The sequence below is a fragment of the Aspergillus multicolor genome (assembly GCF_047715735.1).
Source record: "Aspergillus multicolor strain CBS 133.54 unplaced genomic scaffold BDW74scaffold_19, whole genome shotgun sequence".
Taxonomy (NCBI): domain Eukaryota; kingdom Fungi; phylum Ascomycota; class Eurotiomycetes; order Eurotiales; family Aspergillaceae; genus Aspergillus; species Aspergillus multicolor.
Window position 1 is genome coordinate 213,901 of NW_027395970.1, and position 23,003 is coordinate 236,903.

General features: G+C 51.4%; 10 protein-coding genes across 10 annotated transcripts; 6 read left to right on the forward strand and 4 right to left on the reverse strand.

Moving 5' to 3' along the window:
- Positions 1-80: 80 nt before the first annotated feature.
- Positions 81-1,586, forward strand: BDW74DRAFT_39811 (GTP cyclohydrolase I). The gene is made up of 4 exons (XM_073732685.1): positions 81-528; positions 581-714; positions 774-1,078; positions 1,130-1,586. The coding sequence occupies exons 1-4, from the start codon at positions 275-277 to the stop codon at positions 1,430-1,432; spliced, it is 996 nt and encodes a 331-aa protein (XP_073582126.1). The 5' UTR covers positions 81-274; the 3' UTR covers positions 1,433-1,586.
- Positions 1,587-3,735: 2,149 nt separating this feature from the next.
- Positions 3,736-5,145, forward strand: BDW74DRAFT_156317 (uncharacterized protein). The gene has a single exon (XM_073724982.1). It carries the CDS (start codon positions 3,950-3,952, stop codon positions 4,631-4,633), a length of 684 nt encoding a protein of 227 aa, XP_073582127.1. The 5' UTR covers positions 3,736-3,949; the 3' UTR covers positions 4,634-5,145.
- Positions 5,146-6,848: 1,703 nt separating this feature from the next.
- Positions 6,849-10,329, forward strand: BDW74DRAFT_39845 (putative protein kinase). The gene is made up of 3 exons (XM_073732686.1): positions 6,849-8,028; positions 8,090-9,928; positions 9,981-10,329. The coding sequence occupies exons 1-3, from the start codon at positions 6,980-6,982 to the stop codon at positions 10,183-10,185; spliced, it is 3,093 nt and encodes a 1,030-aa protein (XP_073582128.1). The 5' UTR covers positions 6,849-6,979; the 3' UTR covers positions 10,186-10,329.
- A 360-nt stretch (positions 10,330-10,689) lies between these two features.
- Positions 10,690-11,279, reverse strand: BDW74DRAFT_39852 (uncharacterized protein). Its single transcript, XM_073732688.1, has one exon. The coding sequence runs from the start codon at positions 11,115-11,117 to the stop codon at positions 10,794-10,796; it is 324 nt and encodes a 107-aa protein (XP_073582129.1). The 5' UTR covers positions 11,118-11,279; the 3' UTR covers positions 10,690-10,793.
- A 30-nt stretch (positions 11,280-11,309) lies between these two features.
- BDW74DRAFT_39848 (eukaryotic translation initiation factor 4E) lies at positions 11,310-12,764 on the forward strand. The gene is made up of 3 exons (XM_073732687.1): positions 11,310-11,535; positions 11,615-12,364; positions 12,421-12,764. Exons 1-3 carry the CDS (start codon positions 11,501-11,503, stop codon positions 12,665-12,667), a joined length of 1,032 nt encoding a protein of 343 aa, XP_073582130.1. The 5' UTR covers positions 11,310-11,500; the 3' UTR covers positions 12,668-12,764.
- Positions 12,765-13,769: 1,005 nt separating this feature from the next.
- BDW74DRAFT_179821 (uncharacterized protein) lies at positions 13,770-17,468 on the forward strand (the record flags this gene model as incomplete). The annotated part of the gene is made up of 6 exons (XM_073729558.1): positions 13,770-13,780; positions 13,833-13,913; positions 13,976-15,157; positions 15,238-15,621; positions 15,673-15,741; positions 15,791-17,468. 6 exons carry the CDS (start codon positions 13,770-13,772, stop codon positions 17,466-17,468), a joined length of 3,405 nt encoding a protein of 1,134 aa, XP_073582131.1.
- A 183-nt stretch (positions 17,469-17,651) lies between these two features.
- Positions 17,652-18,943, reverse strand: BDW74DRAFT_39888 (gamma-glutamylcyclotransferase family protein). Its single transcript, XM_073732689.1, has 2 exons — positions 18,584-18,943; positions 17,652-18,451 (listed from the first exon to the last, which is right to left on the reverse strand). Exons 1-2 carry the CDS (start codon positions 18,609-18,611, stop codon positions 17,835-17,837), a joined length of 645 nt encoding a protein of 214 aa, XP_073582132.1. The 5' UTR covers positions 18,612-18,943; the 3' UTR covers positions 17,652-17,834.
- A 64-nt stretch (positions 18,944-19,007) lies between these two features.
- BDW74DRAFT_39899 (signal peptidase complex subunit SPC3) lies at positions 19,008-20,097 on the forward strand. Its single transcript, XM_073732690.1, has 3 exons — positions 19,008-19,240; positions 19,323-19,396; positions 19,450-20,097. Exons 1-3 carry the CDS (start codon positions 19,095-19,097, stop codon positions 19,974-19,976), a joined length of 747 nt encoding a protein of 248 aa, XP_073582133.1. The 5' UTR covers positions 19,008-19,094; the 3' UTR covers positions 19,977-20,097.
- A 121-nt stretch (positions 20,098-20,218) lies between these two features.
- On the reverse strand, positions 20,219-20,592 carry BDW74DRAFT_179824 (YqaE/Pmp3 family membrane protein; the record flags this gene model as incomplete). The annotated part of the gene is made up of 3 exons (XM_073729559.1): positions 20,219-20,363; positions 20,414-20,489; positions 20,544-20,592. 3 exons carry the CDS (start codon positions 20,590-20,592, stop codon positions 20,219-20,221), a joined length of 270 nt encoding a protein of 89 aa, XP_073582134.1.
- Positions 20,593-20,810: 218 nt separating this feature from the next.
- On the reverse strand, positions 20,811-22,879 carry BDW74DRAFT_39912 (protein kinase PKP2). The gene is made up of 4 exons (XM_073732691.1): positions 22,451-22,879; positions 22,284-22,403; positions 21,948-22,230; positions 20,811-21,901 (listed from the first exon to the last, which is right to left on the reverse strand). Exons 1-4 carry the CDS (start codon positions 22,582-22,584, stop codon positions 21,110-21,112), a joined length of 1,329 nt encoding a protein of 442 aa, XP_073582135.1. The 5' UTR covers positions 22,585-22,879; the 3' UTR covers positions 20,811-21,109.
- Positions 22,880-23,003: the final 124 nt, after the last annotated feature.

Sequence of the window (23,003 nt, forward strand, 5' to 3'; positions counted from 1 at the left end):
AGGCGGTGAAGCATGCAATTAGCTGCATGTGCGGCGTGCTCGGAGGGGCAATCCAGACTCCGAAAAGAATCGCCTTCTCCGCCGTCATAGCGTCCTTTTCCCCCTTGTCTAAGGAAAATCTGACAGTAAATTATGTCCTAAACTCCGGCAGCCATTTTCTTATTTCCTGATCTCGATCTCTTGTCAAACAATTCGGTTCCGGCATCTTTGAACAATCGCTGTGCGTTGCGATTCACGCTCTCCGTCTTCCCCGCCACAAATTTCAAAGTCAACTATGGGATCTGGTTCTCCTCCTCCCCCGGGCCCCAAGCCTAAGGCCATTCCTTCTCATCTCATCAATGGCGGGTCTCCTCTTGCTGGATCCGTTGCTTCGAGGGATATTCGCGAGCGTGAAAGCTTGAATACCTCAATTCGCTCGTCTTTCGCTCCTCGCGTTCCCGTCGAGTTCGATCAGCCCGAGTCAGAATCGCAGTCGACCGAGCATGCTAGCAGCTACGACAGCCCTCGTCGCAGATCTTCCGTGACTAAGTACGTCCTTCGCTGAGTTTCGGCTACATAAATTTTTAACCGGCGGAGATAGGCCTACACTGAATGACCCTGCCCGTGATCCGAGAGACGAAGCTGCCGCCCTCACCCCACCGGCCATGTCTAGTCGTCCCACCAGCCCGTATGCGCTCACTCCTGCGATCGATTTCGACGGCCTAAGCTGGCCCTGTGAGTACCCTCAGCAATATCAATGCGTGTCGGTTCCTAATGCAGTTTTTGTACGATAGGCCCCGGAACGCGGGCACGGCTGGAGTCGACCCCCGAAGAAAACGAAGAGCGGATCAAGAAGCTCTCAGGAGCTGTACGAACAATCCTTGAATGCCTCGGGGAAGACCCTGAGAGAGAGGGTCTTCGAGAAACGCCCGATCGGTACGCAAAAGCTATGCTTTACTTCACTAAAGGTTACGAGGAGAACGTGCGGGATCTAGTCAACGGCGCCGTCTTCCACGAAGACCATGACGAGCTGGTTATTGTCAAGGATATCGATGTGTTTTCACTGTGCGAGCATCATATGGTGCCTTTTACTGGAAAGGTAAGCTGTTCCCAAGGCTAATAAGCGGTCCCGTGCTAATGCATCTTATAGATGCACATTGGCTACATTCCTGATCGCCGAGTTCTTGGTCTGTCTAAGCTGGCCCGTCTGGCGGAAATGTTCTCTCGACGGCTCCAAGTGCAAGAGCGCTTAACCAAGCAGGTGGCCCTCGCGATTTCCGAGGTCCTCAAGCCGCGAGGTGTCGGCGTGGTCATGGAATCGTCGCACCTCTGCATGGTTATGCGCGGAGTTCAAAAGACCAGCAGCACTACAACGACTAGTTGCATGCTCGGATGCATGCGCTCCAGCGCAAAGACTCGAGAAGAGTTCCTGACTCTCCTGAACAGGAAATAATGTCCTTCATGATTCAGCCCATTTGTACTCAAATCTCAACATTCCCCGCAATTGGTTACCTCTCGTTTTGACAGTGGACGATATTAGATGTTTATATACGGTGCAGTCGTGATTTCTGGAGTTTTGGCGGTCTGCCTCTCAACAGGTCAGGTTATTGGTTGGATAGGTATTGTCGTTTTTTTTTCTTCTTGGCTTCAACATTTCAACAGGACAGGGTTGGGCAGTGTCCCGAATACCCTCGTTTAACACCCCTGTTTCGGTTGTCGGCTTTCATTTTGTCTGCATATATTTATTACCTACTATTGTACTCAGATAGATTTACTTACAAAAGCCCCGACGGCAAAAACGATCAATTTTAGGGCGGCTATGCGAACCAGCCTTATGGAGACGATTCGAAATAATTCAATAATCTTTTGAGCCACGTGCAGTGAGTACAGACTGAAATTCAAGATTGATGGAGAAAAACAAGTTTGCATCAGCCATACTCAGCTCTTCTAGCCTTATAGTATCCTTGTACAATCATGGGATTCCACTTCTGATGAAGCACAGGAGCGCAGGATATTAGGCAGTATGTTATTTCATATCTGGCCTTGGTGGTACATCTACGTTAACATCATCAGCACTATCTAAAGATCAGGGGCTGCTGATTTCTGGCTTTCCATTCTGCCTATTATGTTGGTGGTGCTGGACAGATAATGTGCGCAGTGAATGGAAGACCTTTCTCTCACATAGGCATCAAGCAACACAACGCTAGGCGTGAGCAGGCACTTTGAAGAAACATATCCTCTAATGTCCTTTTTCTTTCTCTGGCTGGATCTCCGTCATTCTCTCTGTTTCTTCAATCTCCTCACCAACACAGAATCTTGTCGTCTTTACTCATCTATCAAAGTCGCCGTTTCTTCTGCACATCTTGGTTAATTTATACTAATTACCATCTACCTCTAAATGGCCCATTCTCATCCTAATCCCCGGGAAATGGATGTGGCCCGTTCCCTCGTCAACCTAGCTCATGACTCCGAAGGAAATAGAAACACAAACCCAAACGTCAACGCCAATGTCAACGTAATCAATCAAACTCGGCCGTACCTCCAGCAGCAGAATCGCAGTTCGAGAGCCGCAAGGCGCGGGGCTCAAAATAGAGTGATCATGCCATCGCCTGGAGAGGGTCCAAATCACACGCCTCTTGGTCATGCACGCAATAACTATACCGCACAACCTGCCCAACTAATGAATCCAGTGCCCGCTTTGGCTCGAACGGCAACTGGAGGGAGCGCCCTGCAAGGTCACCTTATACGACAGCAGCTCCTGGCTGGCATTGCGCCGGAAAACGTTGTTACCATTAACCGGCACCGCCAGACAAATCCCATTGCCAACATCAACAGCGAGCAGACTCCTTCGTTGATCCACATCACCAATCAAGGCGTCTACTTCCCTCCTGTGCCCCCTACGACCTACATACCTTCAACCACCTATCCCATTACAGTCAATCCTTTGATAAAGGAAGAGATCCCCACTGGGCAGTACTTGCAGGTACCCCAGGAGAGACATTTCAATGAAAGCCGGGCTTTTGAGCGACCTCCTTCTGCCTTTGCTGCAAATATGGCCAGAAACAATTTTGGTGCATGCGGGCCTCAGGATCACCAGTATGCAGGGCCTATGAATGAATTCCCTCCAGCCGTTGGTGGTTACGCTCAGGGTGCATATATGCCCCCAGGATACTTTCAGCCTCCTACGAATCCTTTCAACCCAACCCCAGAATACTATGGTCATACCACGTTCCCCCAGGTGAAGGCGGAGCCTAATGCAGAGCTTAATGCAGAGCACCATTATTACATGCCTCCAGATAACAAGACAGATATCTTTGGCCCGGCCTTCGCTGGAAACGCCCATCTTGCTCACGGTATCCCCAACTTGAAGCGTGAGAGCTACCCCCGGCCACCCCCGATACAGAGAGCTCCATTCCAGTATCCAGTCACAGGCTACGGAATGGTAGACGAGCACGGCAGAGGCGCGCCTCAGACTATGCAAAATGCGAATCCAGCTCATTTCATAGGCAGGAGACATCCTGGGCAGCCTCAGATGTCCACTCTTGAACGCCCATCTGGATTCACGCAAAGAACTAAGACAGTCATCAAAGAGGAACCTACGTTGAAAAGTCAAGGAGTCATGCCAGAAGTCATTGCCCACGAGGCTCCTCACGACTTCAACATCCTAGGTGCTCTTCTCAAACACCCGGAAATTGCCATCCTTATGACCGGTAATCTTAATGTCCAGGACCTCATAAACCTGCAGACAACGTCTAAGGCGTGCAATTCATTCGTGGTCAAGTACCTTCCGAAGATTATTCGCCTCCAAACCCTACACCGGTCCCGTGCGGCGTCTCATATATTCCCCTGGCGCTGTTATCGGAAGCTGCTATTCAAGCGACTAGCGGGACAAGATGAGAATGTCCCAGTGCCCGTTGCAGATTTGGGCGGCTCTGTTCTTGCGTATACCGCTTCATTTCGCTGGCTTCAGATGGTTAGATCCCGCGATCAAACAATTCACACAATCCTCATCGCGCTCAGAAACGCTGGGTTTGGCTTCCCTCCCAGGTACAAATTTGCCATTTACAAACTGTGGTTTCTGATGGATATCCCTGACACAAGACGTCGCGAGTGGACAGTCGCAAATCGAAACCTCTGGACGGACCTCGATCTCTTCATGGCCATTTTCTTCATTGTTCGCATTGACATGTTCGTCAAGGTCGTGCGCGGAAATCTAACCGGCGGTCAGCGTCGTCTTATCATGGCTCAACGCAGTCTAAATCTCTGTCGCGATATGCTGACTGGTCGTGCCTTAAGAAATAACATTGAGCTCCTCAGCGAGCTCATTCGCTGGCGGTACAATTCTTACCCTGGTGAAGAGCTCGGGGATGAGGTCCTTGGTGTACCGGTTGTGGAGATTGGATCTTTGCAGTATGAAGGGTACGGCAAAGGTCGCGAACTGAACCGAAAGCTACGGCGCCCAGACAAGATTATACTTAGGGAGGCTCGCAGAAGGGGTCTTGATGTTCATCAGATGTACGTGCGGATCTTTGTTCAGGGGCAGCCTCAGACATTGACCGCATGTGACCGTCCGCTTATCCCTTGGGACTTGGAGGTCCGAACTGTATTTCAGGGTACCAACGAAAATATTGACGCTTTCGTCCGCTTGGATTGAACGCGCGCTACACCTGACGTTTTCTGTTGTGAGCTCTGATGGGTTTGTGGACGCCCACTATTATGGCAGCCACATGTGTTTTACGATCGACGTGGGATATCGCCCACGGACCTAACCTTAATGAGGTCCATATCGGAAATCATGGGTGAAACGCAGTTGGTTCTTCTGTCAATTCATAGCAACAATCTAAACCATGTGGGCTTGGTTTTGAATAGCCCTAATTGTCAATGAGCATAACAATGGATGATCTCGGTTGACACGTACCCTGCCATGCTCCCTTTCCATTCGATATTAGTGCTTAAACGTAGAGCCAGTCAGTAAGTGAATAGCGAAAGGTTGGGATTTTTCCCCTGATTGTGTCTTTGCCTGTTCAACACCAATCGCCTCCTGTACTTGGGCAAGCCGCATCACGTGCTATCCTGCCCGTGTCACGTGGCGACTGGATGGATCCTGCACTTCGGAGGACGTGGAAACCTTCGACCTGTCATCAAAGCTCCCCCGCCGGACGCTGCTGTCAACCATCTCCTCATCCGACGCTACTCTGACTGTGACAGAAGGGAAAACATCATCTTACACTGAAAGTAATATATACTCATCCACATGTTCGAAGTGTGCTGGCCTGCGCTGGGTTCTCCTGGTTGATCCAGACGTTCTGAAGGTGATCGGTCGATTCCCGGCCTCCACCGCCTTGCCTGCGCTCCCCCAGTAAGGGTGGTCGACCTCCATGGATACTCCCCCTTCACGAGTGACGACCTTAGGTTCTCACGGGATGCGTTTTTCGAGGATAAATCGATATCTTCTCAAGGGCATAGTCTAGGGGTATGCATTCGTCTGGCCTAACGAAATAGGTATCGCCGTCCGCGGTCAGCAGCTATGGATCTATGGCGACAACGCTTCGTCTTTAGGGATAATGCCATACTCCGCACCATGCCGATTGTTCTTAATGACTAGAGTTTGAGGTTGCTGCTTGCGAAGCGCGGCTGAATCGCCTCTCCTCGAATTGTGGTCTGCCATCACAGACATAATGGCGCTTGCTTTTATTATGTCTGTCAATCCCCCGTAAGGTGCAAGGGGTTGCATTTCAGGTTCTCGCGTGGCGCGAAGGACTCTTAGCTTCTACTTTATGAAGATCCTCAAATCATCGACATCGAGTCGTCAGGCCGGTTTTGCATGCCAGACACTGATTGCGCTGGTCGCTTCGCGGTCATTCTAATACGGCACCTCCACTGCAGCACTCGTTTGGGGAGTCAGCTTATTATTTGTGTCCCTGCTGGCTGGCGCTGGCGTTGATACTCGTTTGACTATTCCTGAACAGCGATCTATTTCCGTTGCACCCACAACTACAACCTTCACACCGTCATCCTCTTCTCAGTGGACACCTCGGCTCCCCGTCCATGTTGTTTGTTTTACTATCTGTAGATGGGTTTCTCTGTGACTGAAGCTTCGGAGGTCATATCTCTCGCCAAGGTGAACGGATAAGCCTTCTTTGAGGTAGCGGCCATTGCATTCGATGGGACGCAGGGTCGCCCTGCACGGGCGCTGGAAGCGGCGCTGAGAAATCAACGCGGAATCGTGTGGGATTTCTTACTGGCAAAAGCAACCCGCCAGAGAGGACGCGAATATAGTGAGCGAGCATCGTGGAATGGGATCTAAACAGAACAACGCCAAAGCCATGTGACGCTAGACATTTGGCATTTTCTTGCTGTGAAGCCCTCGATATCAAGTTCCATCTGATCAATGACTTGAGTCGCTCAATCGCAACTGACTCTGAGAAGGCAGGAAGGACTCAGGAGGGAGAGCTTTTGTTCCATCTCGAGCGACTAACATCTCCAGCGAGGTTCCAACCCACATCTGCGTAGTAAGAGCCGCACTGCGGCACAAGAGCCCTCAACCGGCTCAAATGACCGCCCAAAGTAAAACTGTCTAAATGGCTCTGTATGCCACCCGAAGCCTACCAGTATGCCAGTAGAAGAGAGTGAACACCGCTTTCTCCTCATTAATCCTTAAATCTACCATCTCCAGGTGCGTGCTCTTTCCCAAGCTTCTTTACTGGCTATCTTTTTTTTTATTCTGCCTTGAGGTTCTTTATTGACACCACCACATCTTCAGCCAGAGAACCGTGCCTCACATCCAAACCGGAAAAACCACCATTCCGCACCACCCAATCCCCGAGAAAGACTCAACAGCAACTCACCTTGACGATCAAGCCAAACGACTGCCGCAGAAAATCATCCACTTTGTTCGTCTGCAGATCTCGCCACTTTGTCATCCGCCTTGTATCTTGCATTGTCGTGTTGGTAGTTGATTATCTTTCCTGAACCCGATGCAGCAGGAAGCGAAGATTACATGGCTGGGTCCCATAGGAGTTCGGTGCTAAAAGACCAGTGGAGAGGTTCGGGCGACGTTGGAGACCAGCGTGGCCGCGAGAGACCTAGTAGGCCTCGGGGCTCTCACCGCGACAGGGGGAGGGATAGATTTCGCGATCAAGACCGTTACCATCACCATCGGCCCAAAGACGATCGGCCTGATCACTCGTCGCGGTCGCCGCCACCGCGTTCCTTCCCCGGTCCCGATAGCAAACCTCATCATCGTGATTTTTCAACTAACGTCTCTTCCACCCGCGCATCACCGGGCCCGTCACACTCGGAAATACGCTCGAGCCAAAACCCAAACCGCCTACATTCTCCTGAACTCACTGGTCAACGCGACCCAAACACACATATGAGGTCGACCGATAGAGACTACCGCAGAGAGGATTCTCCTTCAGCGCCTCCATCGAAACGTCAGAGAACACACAGTCCTCCGCCTAACGGTTTCCAAGGCCGTCCCCCTACTCATCCGCGTGGTGCACCCCCTAGACACGGCTTTGACTACGATCGGGGGCCACCATACAGCAGAGGGCGAGGAGGACGTCCTCCTGGCCGTGGCCGCCCCGGTCGGAGACCATCGCCTCGAAGGGGAAGGGACCGACGAAAACACGAGAGCGGACCTAGAGATTTGTCAAGGCACCGACATTCTCGGTCTCCTGACTGGGAGGATAAACCACCTATGCAATATAAACGACGTTATCATAGTCCCCGTCCAGACGAATCAGATCGGAATCCATTTCCCCGATCGCCTTCTCGTGTTTCCGCAGGCACTTTAGATTCAAAAACGTCGGCACTTTCTCGCCGTGGATCAAAAGGTGACATTGCAATGCACCCACCTCCCTCGCCCTCGCGACCGAGTTTAGACCGTGCGACAGATGCAGGACATGTTGTCCGCAACTCTCATCGAAACCGAGCATCCAGATCCCCGGCTAACTCATATCACGGCTCCACGCGTTCAAGTTCGCCTTATCCTGCTGCGCGCGGCGGGCGGGGCGGGCAGCACTCCTCACAGACCGGCCAGCATAGGTATGTCACTGCTCCAAACTGCGTCACGCCTTACATGGATTATGCTAAGAGACGGTCTCAGCTCCAACAATCCCTCCGAACGTGACTCACCGAGTAATCTACCTACTAGCCATTCCTCTTCGTCGCATCAAGCAGCTCCATCACTGTCCCATCGGGATGGCCAGCCAAGATACCATGAGACCCACCAAGACCGTCGCTCTTCTGGAATTGTTCCTACCGCACCTCTTGCTCATGGCAGAAGTCGTTTCAGCAGCCCTCAACGAGATACATTGGATGCACGACGTCGAGCAGCGCCTCCAAGCCCCCCACCGCTAGGACAAGCGGCAGAGAATCCTCCACCGCCACCGCCGCCTACAGAACCACGATCACATCGTGAAGGATATCAGAATTTTGGTGTCCACCGACCCATAAATCGGGAGACGCGAGGAGCAGATGAAGGGCAAAGGCATGATTCAAGTGTTGGATCTGGTCAAACAACCCAGCCGGATACGCGTCCGCCAGAGCCTCCCACCGGCCCTAGCAAAGGAGGAAAGATTAGCTTTGCATTCAAGGCGAAAACTGGACCGCCATCGGCTCCAAAACCTGTGCCTGATTTGGCTCAGCGAATGTTAGCTCGGGAACCACCGCCGCGAGCTGAACCTCCCCGTAATAAGCTGTCATCAGGGCCGCCGCCCAGGTTCAAGCCGGAGCCTCGCTTTGAACGCCGCGATCGGGATCGGGATCGTCAACGTGATAGGGACCGTAACAGGGGCAGGAATGATCGACGAGATTACAGGGATCCGCGTGGTCCCCGCGACCCGCGAGATTACCGTGATAGCAGAAGAGACGACAGACGCGCTGATCCTCGTGATAAGCGGAGAAATGACAGGCCGTCAGACGTTCGGCCAGAGCCTCGCCGTGAGCGCTCCCCAGAACCGGTCAAACGTCCAAAGATCATGCTTCGCCCCAAGCCGCGTCCCACTATTTCAGAGGAGTTTGCCAAGTCAGATTCTGTCTATTTCCGGAAACCTGGGAACGAGTCTGTGATTGGGGCCGGCACGTACGGAAAGGTATTCAAGGCAATCCATGTCTATACGCAACGAAAGGTTGCCCTGAAGAAAATCCGCATGGAAGGAGAGAAAGACGGCTTCCCTGTTACTGCAGTCCGAGAGATCAAATTGCTCCAACACTTGCGCAATCACAATGTCGTCAGCTTGCTTGAGGTCATGGTTGAAAAGAACGAGTGCTTCATGGTCTTTGAATATCTCTCGCACGATCTCACAGGTCTTATCAACCACCCAACCTTTACCCTCACTGCTGCACACAAGAAGGACCTCGCGAAACAGATGTTTGAGGGACTCCATTACCTCCACCACCGAGGTGTCCTACACCGGGACATCAAGGCTGCGAACATTCTAATCAGTAACCAGGGCCAGCTCAAGTATGCTGACTTTGGTTTGGCCCGCTTTTTCTCAAAGAGTCGTCAGCTTGATTATACGAATCGTGTCATCACTATTTGGTACCGGCCTCCAGAGCTTCTTCTGGGCGAAACACAATACGGGCCGGCAGTGGATGTCTGGAGTGCAGCCTGCGTTTATGTCGAGATGTTCACGAAGAAGGCAGTGTTCCCTGGGGAGGGAGGGGAAATCAGCCAGCTCGACAAACTCTACAACACCTTGGGAACTCCAACGCGTGCCGAGTGGCCAAATATTGTGGAAATGCCTTGGTTTGAGCTCATGCGACCGACAGAGCGGAAGAAGAGATTATTTGAAGATGTTTACAGGGAGATTCTATCCCCAGCTGCATTGGATATGATCTCCCAGGTTTTTCGATATGATCCAGTTAAGCGTCCCACGGCCGAAGATGTTCTCGCCCATCCTTATTTCCATTCCGAGGAGCCAAGCCCTCAACAGCCTATTGAGTAAGTGTCGAACAGTATAGCCTTAGTGTACGCGTACTAATTATATCTATAGATTGGAGAACATCCAGGGCGATTGGCATGAGTTTGAGTCCAAGGCGCTTCGGAAGGAAAGGGACAGGGAAGCCCGGCGCGCGGAATATCAGAAGGACAAGGAGAAGCGCAAAATCCTCGCAGCGCAGGATGAGCGAGATTCCAAGCGTATCAGGTCAGATATGAGCGATGGGCTGCCGCCCTCGGCGCCGCAGCCTGAGCAGTAGGCGCTCAGCCGGACCTCTCACGATCTCAGCATTCTCTCTTTCGAGTAATTTAATGGTTTTTATGAGCACTTTTGCCGGACATGTCCTGCATTTACCGACTCCTGTCTACAATACAATTTTAACTTCTTCGACAATACGTTCATATTCTCTTATTCTCTTCAGTCGCCATACTTGGTAAACAGCATGGCCCTCATGCCGTGCAAGGAGATCAAAACTCAATAGGAGGCTGTTTCTACGAAGCAACGTCAGTGAGCTAGTCACAGAACTGAATCCTCGAACAAGGTGAACATGGGGCAAGTCTCAGTCAGACAATGCCATTGGACCTCAAGCTCGACCAGCAAGCAGCAACCGGAAAGGCCGCGCAAGCGGTTGAGTACATCGGATTACCAGAGTATGTTATATCATACAGTTCATCTTGGAGAAATAGTGCACGAACTAAGGGCAGTCGAACGCACCATTAATCAATCTACTGTGCGCCTACATTGCAACGCATACTGGCACTTCACGGCATACAGACTCATGGCAATCAAGTCGATGCAAAAGTTGAGTGTCCCGTCATACAGGTCATCACCGCATCATGGAGCAGGGTAGCCCTCGTGATGATGGTTTTAGAAGCGGGCTGGTTTTCTCTCGACACACTCATCGGAATCGCTGGTGCAGTGGGAAAAGAACAAATCTGCAGACAGCGATGATTTGAGTTGGTGGTCTTGGGTTTTGTAAAGAGAAAAGAAAAGGAAAAGAAAGAGCGCAAAAAGTCGCGAAGAAAAGATACGGCGATGGAGCGGAGCGGGGGAATGATGATGCGGCACGCAGAAAGCGGGTCTGGCGCTGATTGGTCGTGTGCCGCTGGAGCTCGAAGAGAAAATTGAAGCCTCAGGCAAGAAAATTTGAACCTTCGACTTTGCAGTCACGATCAAGTTTCTACTATTCATTATTTCTGAATTAACTATTAATCCCGCCTCAAAAGTCCTCTTCCCCTCCAAGTCCTCTCTCTCACACCATCTTTCTTGTGATCTATCTATCTCTATATTCTGTCCGACCTCTTCTTTCCCGCTGTTCCACCATCACGATTACGATTCTGCCACGATTCTTCTCCTCACCCCCCCTCTCTAAGGTCTTCTCTCGAAACCGCCGCTCGCCTCCCGCACTCGTTTTTATTGCATCATTTGAACTTCTGCATTGCTTAGCGTTGGCCTTGTGTTGATTATATATTTGGCATCTCGACGATTGTACGGTTGAACGGTCTCGGTTCTTTTTTTACTCTTTTCCTCCGATGAGAGCTCCCGCTTGAGCCGTATCAAGCCACCTGCCCGCCATGGAGAACGCAAACCTCTGGACTCGCCGAAACAAGTATGTCCTACTCAATTCCTGCTCAATTAATCTCATCCGTATTCAATCTCGGCCAGCGCTAACCCCGCCGCACCTTTAGTACCTCCAAGCTCTCTCTGTCCATGACAGGGACGGACAACAAAGAGGGTGGCGCCAGAGTTGACCTCTCCCGCGCATCAAAGCGATTCGGTCCCGAAAGCTCCCACGGCCGATCCAACCCCTTCAACGCTCTCTCTCCCCTCTCGGCTGGCGTTTCCTCCCCCTCTACAAATGCGTCATCTGCGTTCGGCCTCGGCTCCGGTGCGTTCGCATCATTCGGAGCGCCCAAGACTCCCGGGGCCGAACTGAAGACTCCTGGTGAGAGGCGCGACAACCCGACAGATCGGGCTGCGGAGGGCCTGAAGTCGAAGGTTTCCGTGCCGGCGCTCAAGGAGCACGCCCTGCGATCTACCTGGATCATCTGGTACCGCCCTCCTACACCCAAGTACTCCGACTACGAGAAGTCTACGGCACCGCTCGCCTCGATCTCTTCAGTTGAGAGCTTCTGGTCTATATACTCGCACCTCAAGCGGCCTTCGCTCCTTCCGACCGTTTCCGACTATCACATCTTCAAGAAGGGAATCCGTCCAGTATGGGAAGACGAGGCTAATAAGAAGGGAGGAAAGTGGATTGTCAGACTGAAGAAGGGCGTGGCGGATCGGTATTGGGAGGAACTTCTTTTGGCCATGATTGGCGACCAGTTTGCGGAGGCTAGTGATGAAGTCTGCGGTGCTGTACTCAGTGTGCGGAGTGGCGAAGACGTCTTGGCCGTCTGGACTCGGATCGACGGTGGCCGAAACATTAAGATCAGGTGCGTTTATTTCATTTGCTATTGAGTTTTGAGTGTTTGTTGCTAATGCAATGCAGAGAGACGATCAAGCGGTTGCTCGCTTTCCCCGCTGACACCAACATTGTGTGGAAGAGCCACGACGATAGCATTGCCCAACGCTCTGCTATCGACCAGGCTCGCCAGGAGAAGGCAGCCAACAACCACCATCATCACCACAACCATCACAACCATCACCAGAACCCTCATCATCAGTTTGGAGGGGACCGCCGAAGGCTAGCGGCTGACGACGCTGCGGGGGACAAAGGCAAAGGGCCGGCGTCTTGACATGCTTTCGACTAAGTCTCTGTTATGATCGTGTATAGTAAGAAAACACAAAATCATGGTATGATTTGGGCATGGGGCATTGGGGCGAACATTGCGTGTGATTTTGGCTTGGGGTTCTCTGCTATCGTTCTTGGATCTTGCGCTATTGCTTGTTGTCTCATTGCTTTCTCATCCTTTAGGGTATCCCTGGGGCCTACCCTACTATATGTGGCGCACCTGGAAGGCGTTGACCTAACAGGTGATGCTCGGTATTCTTCACAAATAGAAGCAACGGCTTCGAATGTTCATTCCGTTTATAATGGCTGCTGTAACCGATCCTGCTTGTACCAATCCCTCTTATCTCGCTTGCTAGGCGTGCGCTTAGCATAATTCAGACAAGTTCACCCCGACCTGTGCCCGAAACTGTCTTGCCGTGATCTTATGATGTCTTACTATACGGGTCCCAAAAGTTAAATAGGCGCCGATCATTGTATACTCTCTTGCGGGCAGAAAACAGCCTGACCGCCTTCGTAGATATCGGTTGGCGTTACACCCCATTCTACACCTCGCCCATGTGTTGCGGGTGAATAAGTCAAGATGAAAATCGCGCTATGAAACTCTCCGTGAATACATGCAATTACTCAAGTCAATACCCAGTCGACTCTTTTCCCGCCGTTCCCAACCGTCCCAAGAATCCTCCCCTCCTCCCGACCCTCCTCCGTCATCCAACACGGCCTCCGAGCAGCCTGTGAGGAATGCCCTCGCACCCGATCTCAAACGCCCGAAAGACGCTCCGTTTGACTTGTCGTCAACCCACCAAAGCGTAAGGGGACACTTGCACAATTCTCCTGTTTGCTCCTCTGTTTCACTCCGGCACTGTTATACCATTGCATCTTCTTTTGTCCTCGAACTTTGCTCTAAACCCACTTGGCGGTACACCACTCCGTACTCCGTGCCCTTATCGCAATCCGGCCGTCGGTACTTGGTTTTCTTCTCCGAGATGTGCTCCGCTAACACCAACTTATAGACACCGCATAGCTATGCAAACGGCTTTAGATCAGACCCGAAGCCTGAATCTGTATCTCGATTATTTCGCAAATCCGTTCCTCGCCCAGGATTAGGGATGCCTAAGACGTGAGTCGGTTTCACGATAATAGTTGGCGCGACGTTGACCTATGGCGTGCAGAGTCCAGGATCAGGACTCAATGCGTGAGGATTCCTCCTCCACTCTAGCGGAAGAAACGAGGCTCTTTGGTGGTGGCAAGCTGTACGTCCCCCAGTTTCCAGAATTCAGAAGAGTCCGTGTTAATATCATTTTTTTGATATCAGACGAGACCCTAATGCGGTGAGGGTGATTCCAGGGCAGACATTTGGTTTGAGGCCCGTCAATACATTCGAAAAGGGGTTGAAATCTAGCGGACCGGTACGCGCGAACGGCAAGGAAAAACCCGAGAAGGCATACTACAACAGTAAGCCTCGCTCGATCCGTTATGCAGACGCTCCAGAAAGATCCTCGAAACGTCGACGGGTTGAAAGTCCGGAGGAAAAACGGGAACCGATTACGATATCGGATGACGAGGCCCCTGAGACTCCATCTGGAAGATTATCGCCTGTCGCTACTCGCTCGAACGCCAGATCTCCTACACCGAGTCAGCATTCAAGCAACGTGAGATGGCGGCGGAACTCCAATGGAAGTCATAGGTCGGAATATCGGGAGGCTGACAGAGAAGCGAGAGTCACCAGGCCTAGCCCTAAGAAGAAAGCCAAGTTCGCCGATTGTTCCTCGTCTCCCGAGCCTCGTTTTACCATTGACGCTGCCAAGCAAAGACGAAGGGAATCTATCTTGCCAAGCAGAGAATTCGAGAAAGCGTCAGGGGAAGTGCCAGCACAGGGGTCAATTTCGAGCGTTGAGTTACCGAATGAGCCACCAGCTCGCAACACTGCCGAAACCCCTCGACCAGGTTACGCCGGAAAGTCGCCGCCCTCAATAACATGGGATAGCCCGGATGAGTTACAAGGCGATGTGACAGTTGGTCCTGTTCCTTCAACTTTGAACAGGGTGACAAGAGACTCTCAGAGCGAACCCTTGCCCTCGGACATTAAACCCACCGTCTTCAGTACCCAGGCAAAGTCTAAGCCCAAGAATAAGAAATTGAAGGCTAAGAAGGGCCTGGTACCTCCGCTCAGTTTCGAGATCATCTATTACCGTGGCGGTGGCTTCCTAGCGGACGATCTAGAACATGAACACGGTTACCTTACCGTGAAGCCTGACAGCCACGAACACGGCGAAATTACGACATTCGTTCCCTCTGGATTTACCCATTCAATTGCTTTACAGAAAGTCTTGAAGGTCGTGGTGGGCGAATCGCCCAGCCGAAAAGTTCGCGCTGAGCTGTCCAAGTCAGGAGCCGAGGACAACAAAATTGACCTTGAACTGTCTACATCAGACGAGAAGAACCAGCTTTGCTCCTTTCTGCGTGAGCTCAATGTTGTAGTGCAAGAAAAGAAAAGGTGAGTTTTCTCAGCTTCCTTCTGCATAGATACGCGCCAGGTGCTTACACCTCTCATTGATGAAGCGATCATCTAGATAGTGCATTCAAGAAAAGCGCCCGAGAACATAAAAACTCTTTAAACGGCAAACGTCCGCGTGGTCTGCTCGACCTTGCAGAAGAGACGCCGAAACCGCCTGCAGGTTCGACCACCAAGAGAATAAGGCTCTCTGATCAGCTTCAAAATAAAGACGAAGACGGTGCTAAGCAGCTGAGTCCGGACACCGCTCTCGGGAAGCGTACCAGCCCCTCGCTTCCTGCTACGAATGGCAAACCTTCTCCTTCCAATCGCGCTTCAACTCCTCCCTCTGGCTTACGAACCAGCGTAGGCGTTGAAATTCCCGTCAAGAAATTCTATTTCAATTTGCAAGCGCCTGCTCGTGCTACAAGATCCATGTCCCGACAAACACCAACTACACTGATCTGGTAAGTTTCCTTAGTATACAAGGGAACCTTGGTTCACTAACTGTGTCCTAGTGACGACGATGACGACGGTCATATAGAAGGACAAACAACAAATTCCAATCTCGATGTGGATCGAAAATGGTACGAGAATCACCGCCCCCATCTTCGCACAGTTATGCTAATAACGCAGGTCTCTCTCGTACCCGCGATCGGGAAAGAAAAGGGCCAGCGTTGAGGCCCTGGATTTGAAGAGACTTGCGCCGTACGAATATCTCAACGACAACCTCATCGGCTTCTACATACGCTTTCTTGAAGATCATCTACAGCGGTGCAATCCGGCAGCGGCAAAGCGGGTTTACTTCTTCAATTCGTATTTCTATGAAGCGCTTACCAAGAATGTCAAACGCAAGTGCAGCATCAACTACGAGAACGTCGAGAAATGGACTCGAAACGTTGACATATTCAGCTATGACTACCTTGTCGTGCCAATCAACGAAACTCACCATTGGTATCTTGCGATCATATGCAACTTGCCGTATCTGGATGGTATCAAATCAGAGGACAATCCACCGGCGTCTGACTCGCCGCGTGAAGTTGAGGAAGTGCCAGAGACACCGGAACCTCAATCTGAGGAGGGAGCTGTTGTGAATCCGCAGTTCAATAAAGAGGAGTCAACCAGACAGTCATTAGCTTCTATGAGCCTTCTTGAAACGCAAGTGTCGCAACCGAGTGGATTAATGTCAGGCGAAGATGAATGGCCTGAGCGCGAGGATTGCCCAGGTGTAACCCACACAAAGTTGGCTGATTACTCGAGCCAACCTCAGCCCGACTCCCAAAACGAATCTGGGGAAGCTGGAACGTCCAAGAAGCTGCGCAAGTCCAAGAAAAAGCAGTCATTCGGGCAGAAGTACCGTACTTGCCAGCCTATCATCATTACTTTTGACTCATTGAACGTAGGTCGTTCACCAACCATCACCACCTTCCGCGAATATCTCTTCGCGGAAGCCAAGTCCAAACGGGGCATCGAAATTGACAAGTCCCTGATCAAGGGCATGAGCGCAAAGGAGATCCCTCTCCAGCCAAATTTTTCTGACTGCGGTCTCTACCTCCTTGCATACCTTGAGAAATTCGCTCAGAATCCCGATGAATTCGTGCGGAAGCTTCTCCGGAGGAAGATGCGCGCTACACAAGACTGGCCTCCGCTGAAGTCCGGTCTTTTACGGACTCGCTTGCGTGAATTCCTAGAGCTGCTACATAAAGAGCAAAATCAGCTCGCTAAAGGGGAAATAAGCGAGGACTCGTTGATGGTAGACCAGCAACCAATTTCCTATCTACTTGGTCCACAAAACACAGACGGCAAGGAGGGGGTCGAAGAGAAAAAGGACCCGCAGGCCCAATTACAAGTCGGGCGCTCGTTGCCACCTAGGGCGAAGTCAAAGACGCCCGTGCGAAGTCGTGAGCCCTCAACCCAGCACGCCAGTCCAAAGCCTGAAACTAGCTATGAGCCCCATGACTTGAACCCTGCAGGGTTTGAAACGCAAGAATCGGTGCAGTACATTGGTCAGACTCCTTACCCGCAATCCAAGTCACCTGAATCGAAGGCACAGAATCGGCGCCCTAAAGACGTGGTCGTCGAGGTACCAGATAGTCAAGATCGGGCTGAGGCGAAGGCTCCACCAACGGCCGCGCTATCACCCGAAATACGTTCTCTTGAACCGGATACACAGCGTGCAGACCCTGTGGCCGTCATTGTTGACAGCGACGCCGTGGAGGAAACCGCTTTCCAGAAACATAGGAAGGATCGCCGAAAAGCTGACACTGAAGTTCAAGTTTTGGGGACGCCGCCGGAGTCTCCAAATTCCAGTTAGACAACTCGAGGTGGATGCGCTTGAAAGGTGGACAGTGATATTGATCATTTTCTTTTTCTCATATAACATCCTACTGCATTCGCATTTCTATATTTCCTAGACTTAGAGCTACTTTTCAGGCGTTCGGATGGTTGGCATATTTCCTGGAGCATGAGATACCAAGCGTCGCATCGCATACTGCGTTTTTTCAATACAGCATGAATACTCGATACGCGTGGACGCCTGTTTGCATACGAGTACTTCCACCTGTTCTTTTTGTCCGAGTGCAGAGCATCATTTACCCCTCTATCAAACCCTGTATCAATCTATATGACACGGCGCATTAAGCCCAGCATGCCCTCGCACCAACAGGCAGGTAAACATGCGTCACCACTCACTCTCATCTGCAGCAACCCACCATGCCATCTTGTCCCTCTTGAAGGCCTCAAAATCCCACTCTGCATCCTCCAGCATCTCCCTCCCAGCAATCCAGATATACGTCACCGCCTCAACCTCCTCACCTTCACCTGCAAATTCCGCCCCCGCAGCCTCCAGCACGTCCTTCAAGTGCCTGTCCCTATCTGTATCCGCACTCAATCCCTCAGCGCCGTTGCCATGCCCAGCCCCATTGGCACTCTCCTCGTCCTCCCCTAACGCCTCGCGCAGTATCCGCACAGAGACCTTCTTCCGTTCATACATCTCGCCCTCGAATATATCCAGTCTATGAATATCGCCGTCCGTTAGGCCTGAGACGACTGTGCCGAGGACGCTTGCGTGCGCGGCTAACTTGATCCCTGGGACGTCCGTTGTTTCGGCAACTGAGTCTGACGCTTGCGTGTGCGCTTCCTCGTGTATGATTCCTGGGTAGTCGGCTCCCCGTACCCGGTGTCTCCTGTAGTCATGTAGGACTGCAGGGCGGAAGCGCAGAAGATCTTTTTGCCATTGTTGCGGTGTTACCGAGCCGTGGATTACTCGGTATAGAATCTGCGGGGCCATTAGGGTTCCTATTGTGTTGTTAGGATTAGTTTTTCTGTAGATTGGTGTTTGTAAAAGTGCAGCGGTATCATTGCCGAGCTGTAGCTCAGATATATATTGTTGCGGGTATGGAAGAAGGACTCAGAGAGGTAGTTCCGTACCGTAGAAAAACAGGACGTGGCCGTCCATGTTGAAAGTTTCCTAGTTAGTGAGCTCGTACCCGGGCGCTCAATTATGTCGGAGGGATGATGTGGGAGGATTGCTGGAGGCCTGGAATTGGAGATATGTACTCCGTAGCTATAGCGCGGGGTTAGCTAAGGCGGAGAGCGGAGCTATCTCCAACGTTCGAGCTGCTGAGCAGCTGGGCTATGCAGGCGCGGTACAATAACTAGAAGACAGACGATATACTTGTTAGAGCCAGATACTCTCTGATCTCGAGTTCCATAAAGCAAATTTCAGATGCAAAGAGCTACATTACTTCCGATCGCGACCCCACCGCGGTTTTTCTGAGACGATGTTTATCTTATCGATAAGCGAGCTTATCAGCATCACCGCCCCCAAATTCTCCGGACTGCGGCCGCCAGCCGGGGACATGTGGCTTTATCCGCATCTCACCATCCCTTCAGTCTGACAGCCAACTCTCCCGCCATCGAGGGAGATTCACGAAGCAAGATGCACTCGGCAATTAACCGCGCTCAAGCGGTCTTTGGCTTCTTCACGACAGTTGCGCTGTTCGTCGCGGGTTTCGCCGCCCTTTCGGCCCTGCTGTTCCCGACGGATAATGTCACCGCGGATGTGTCGTTGAAGGATGTAAAAGTGTACGTTGCTTCCATTGATAACCTGACTACCTAGCTTACCGGAGACGAAGAATTGAAGCTAACTGACCGCGTTCCGCAACAGGATCAAAGGCCGACCGCACTACTACTCCACCAAGAAAGAAGAGTACGCGCAGATGAGGTTCGACCTGGACGCTGGTACGCTATTCCTACCTCCTAAACGCGATATAGAGCTAACATCATGAGAACAGATCTTTCCCCCCTCTTCAACTGGAACACAAAGCAGCTCTTCGTCTACGTCTACGCAACCTACTCATCCTCCGACAAAACCTCCGAAACCTCCCTGACGCCTCAATCCCAAGCCATAATCTGGGACTCGATCATCGAGGCCCCCGAATCGCTTTACTCGTTCGCTAACCTGCGCGGGCGCTTCTTCCCGAGCAAGAGCAAGTCAGCATCGTCGCGCAAGCGCTCTTCCTCGACGAACAAGAAGACCAGCAGCAAGAAGGAAGTTGTTACTCCGGGAGTTATCCGCCTCCGCGACCAGAAGAGCAAGTACCAGATTAGTGATATTACGGGGAGGATGGCGGAGCGCACGAATGTTACGCTGAGCGTTGGGTGGAATGTGCAGCCGTGGGTTGGCGCGCTGTGGTGGGCTCCTGGGACTGGGGCTGTGCCTAGAACGGAGGGGAGCACGGGGACATCTAAGGCGTTTGATCTGCCGGCGTTGAGGGGGTCGAAGCCTAAGACTGAAGGGGAGAAGACGATTGCGGTTTAGACTGGAGATTCAAGGTAAATATGATTGAATGGAATATGCTTGTTAGTCTTGCTTCGTGTCCATGACTCGTATTAGAGACAGTCTATACCATCGAACATGCCAGAGAAAAACAAGGTAAGGATGGCGCCAGATACTCGAAACAACAATCTGTAAAACCGAGTAGCGCGCTGGGTATGCAAAGCCCAACCCTCAAGAACGCAAACAAGTCCGCTTTGGATAATTTCCGATCTAATTCAGTCTGATCAAGGAATCGACCCGTAATTCTGCTGTCCACCCCGCTGAATGCGATCTGAGTAGACGCCTGGTGCCGGATCCGCCATCACGACCTCGCGGTTCTTGTAGTATACATATTCTAGATAGAAGGCGTGAATGTGACCGGGCAGGTAGCTGGAACAGATCGTTAGAACAATGCGCGGGAAGAAGAAATGGCGACGAACCCCAAGATAGTAAGCATGATATTGATGAGGAAGTCGACGCTGCATCCTGAGATGAGAAACACACCTAGAGGTGGTACTATTGGGCCTGGTCAGTAACCAATCGCAGAGCAAATGTTTCTTTAGTACATACTGAAGATAGTAAGGATAATCAAGCAGAGCATAGAAGCTGATCCGGCCATGTTGAGCAAATTGATGCGACTTAAGCGTGAGCGGCTCGTTCGGCTCGTTCGTTTGTATCTGAGTATGTTCCAAGAAAGCTCAGGAAGAGAATTGTGAAGAGAAGTAGGAAGATGTAAATGGGGATATAGTCATCGTGGTCGGAGTTGATGCGTTTCATTTTACGAGGCTGCAGGAAACGACGTCACCGGACCAGGATGGATTGGAGGGGAGTTGCTGCTGAGAAAAGGACTAAGAAATCGATAGTCACACAGAATCTCTAACGGATGGTATTCCCTAGGGTGGTACTCCTATTGATAGAGCAATGACAGCGAAACGCTGGCGGCCGTTTGATTAATTGACGTCATTCCGCAAAAAGCCGATAGGGCCATAGGGCTGGCTAGGCAGCATGATAAACCACAACTGTGGTACAAAGTGCGTGCCGAGGCTGAGATGTCCACGATAAGAAGACTCTGAAAACTGGTATATGTATATACGCCGGAAGATACCTTGCGCAGTATGCCGGTGAAATGGGGTCCATCACACGGCATCAATTGCTGCTCTCGTCGTGACCTGCTCGTTCTTGTTGCCGAGCTTCGATATCTGAAGAAAAGCGTCCACGCCGTAGCCCTCCAAGCTGTGCAACTCCAGGCTGCCTGCCCAGTACTCCGCGTAAACTCTGCTCATTGGCAGTCCAATTCCGAGCCGAAGATCTGGTAATCGCGAAGTCAGGGTGTCGAGTGAGCTTTCGCGGAACGTCTCTTTATCCGCATGTTTTATCTCGCTGGAGACCGATAGCTCCTGTAATGTGGCCGCCATAGCTGGGACCTGCCCTAAGTTTTCGAGTCGCACTTTGCTGTGTGGTCCCTTGGTAAAGGACCACAAGTAAGGCAAAATCTCTCGAGGTATTCCCCCTCCTTGATCGGAAACACGCATAATAACGTGTTGAGGCGCTTCACAAATCAAAACCTCAATGGGTGGCGGAGGCTGTTGCAGGATCTGATACCTCTCACTGACTGACTGGATCGAATTACGCAGTAGTTCGCCAATTATGTACTCCAAGTGACTGAGCATGTACGGGAATGTGGCATCCAGGTGCCCCTGGACTAATATCTCTGGGATCTTGTCTGACCCAGAGCTCTGCCGAATCATGTCTTGTACCAGCTTGCCGCAGCGCTCTACGACCTCTTTGGCGTTGCACTTGAGGAATACCTCACCCACAAAATCTGCGTTTAAATCCGTCCGGTCTTGCGACCCGGGGAAATGCCACGGCGAGTTGAACGTTTCCGTTAATGCCAGATGTTGTTCCGCGATGACTCGACGCGAAATTCTCTGCGATTGGTTAGACCCGCCTTCTCGACTGCTTGAGATACCTTACAGCCCTGAGCAAAGTGTTCATAAACTTGTCCATCGCATCTGCCGGCAGAAGTCCACGGCATTCCAACACTCCCATAGCTAGCCTTGGTATCACAACCAGGTGCTCTTTCAGCGTCTTGCGCAGGATGTCACAAAATCGATCATTGTCGTCGAGTGTTCGTATCTCGGGAACCGAGCGAAATCTCTCAAAAGCCCTATAGTAGAGTTCGTAAACTAGCGAAAAGTGCGGATTAGCGACGACAACGTATGGCAGCTTCTGTATTTCTCGAAGACGGTGTGCGAGTCTACAGTAACAATCGTTAGCAGGAAGCAGAGCAACGGGATTTAGTTAGCGAACCTGGTCGGAAGTTCCGTGCGCACATAATTGGCAGAGCTTATGAGCCTTGACTCTGTCAAAGTTCTCCCAAAGAAAGTGAGCTGTCTTAGACTGATAGGTCGGATCTGACGTTCAACATATCTATGGCCATTAGCAGAGACATCGTTGAATGACCCGAAGCATCTTACTCGTCCAGGGCTGAGACAGGTCTCCACGGTGGAGGGTTGTGTGCAAAGGTCTCTGTGTACAAAGTTCGTATTGAGAGGGGTGCTCTCTGATTCTGGAGGGTGCGCCAGCATCGAGCTGGACGACTCCGCAGCATCTCGACCAGAACGTATCAACGACACCTCATGGATGGGCGGGCGGTGCTCCGGGATGAGGAAAATCTCGAAGAGCCAAAAGGGAGTCTGGGATCATATGATGAGTCTCGTACATGACTCCCTGGTGCTTGTTGAGTGATTGCTGCTTGCATGATGCTCGAATGTGGGCGGAGTCATGGCAATTCCCTGGGCGGTGGGAGCTCTGGATTCGACATGTGACCGTCTTATCAGTGATCTCATGGATCATCTTCTTACAAGAAATCCTGGAGGAAATGTCTTTTTGGACATCTTTTAGAGAGATGGAAGAGAAGAAGCTTGGCCTGGATAAATAAGGAATTGGATATTGAGATGCAGCCCAGCTGTCAGCCCTAACTGTTGTCAACTGGTTGTATAGTTAGTTATGTTCTGATTAGTGTTCACA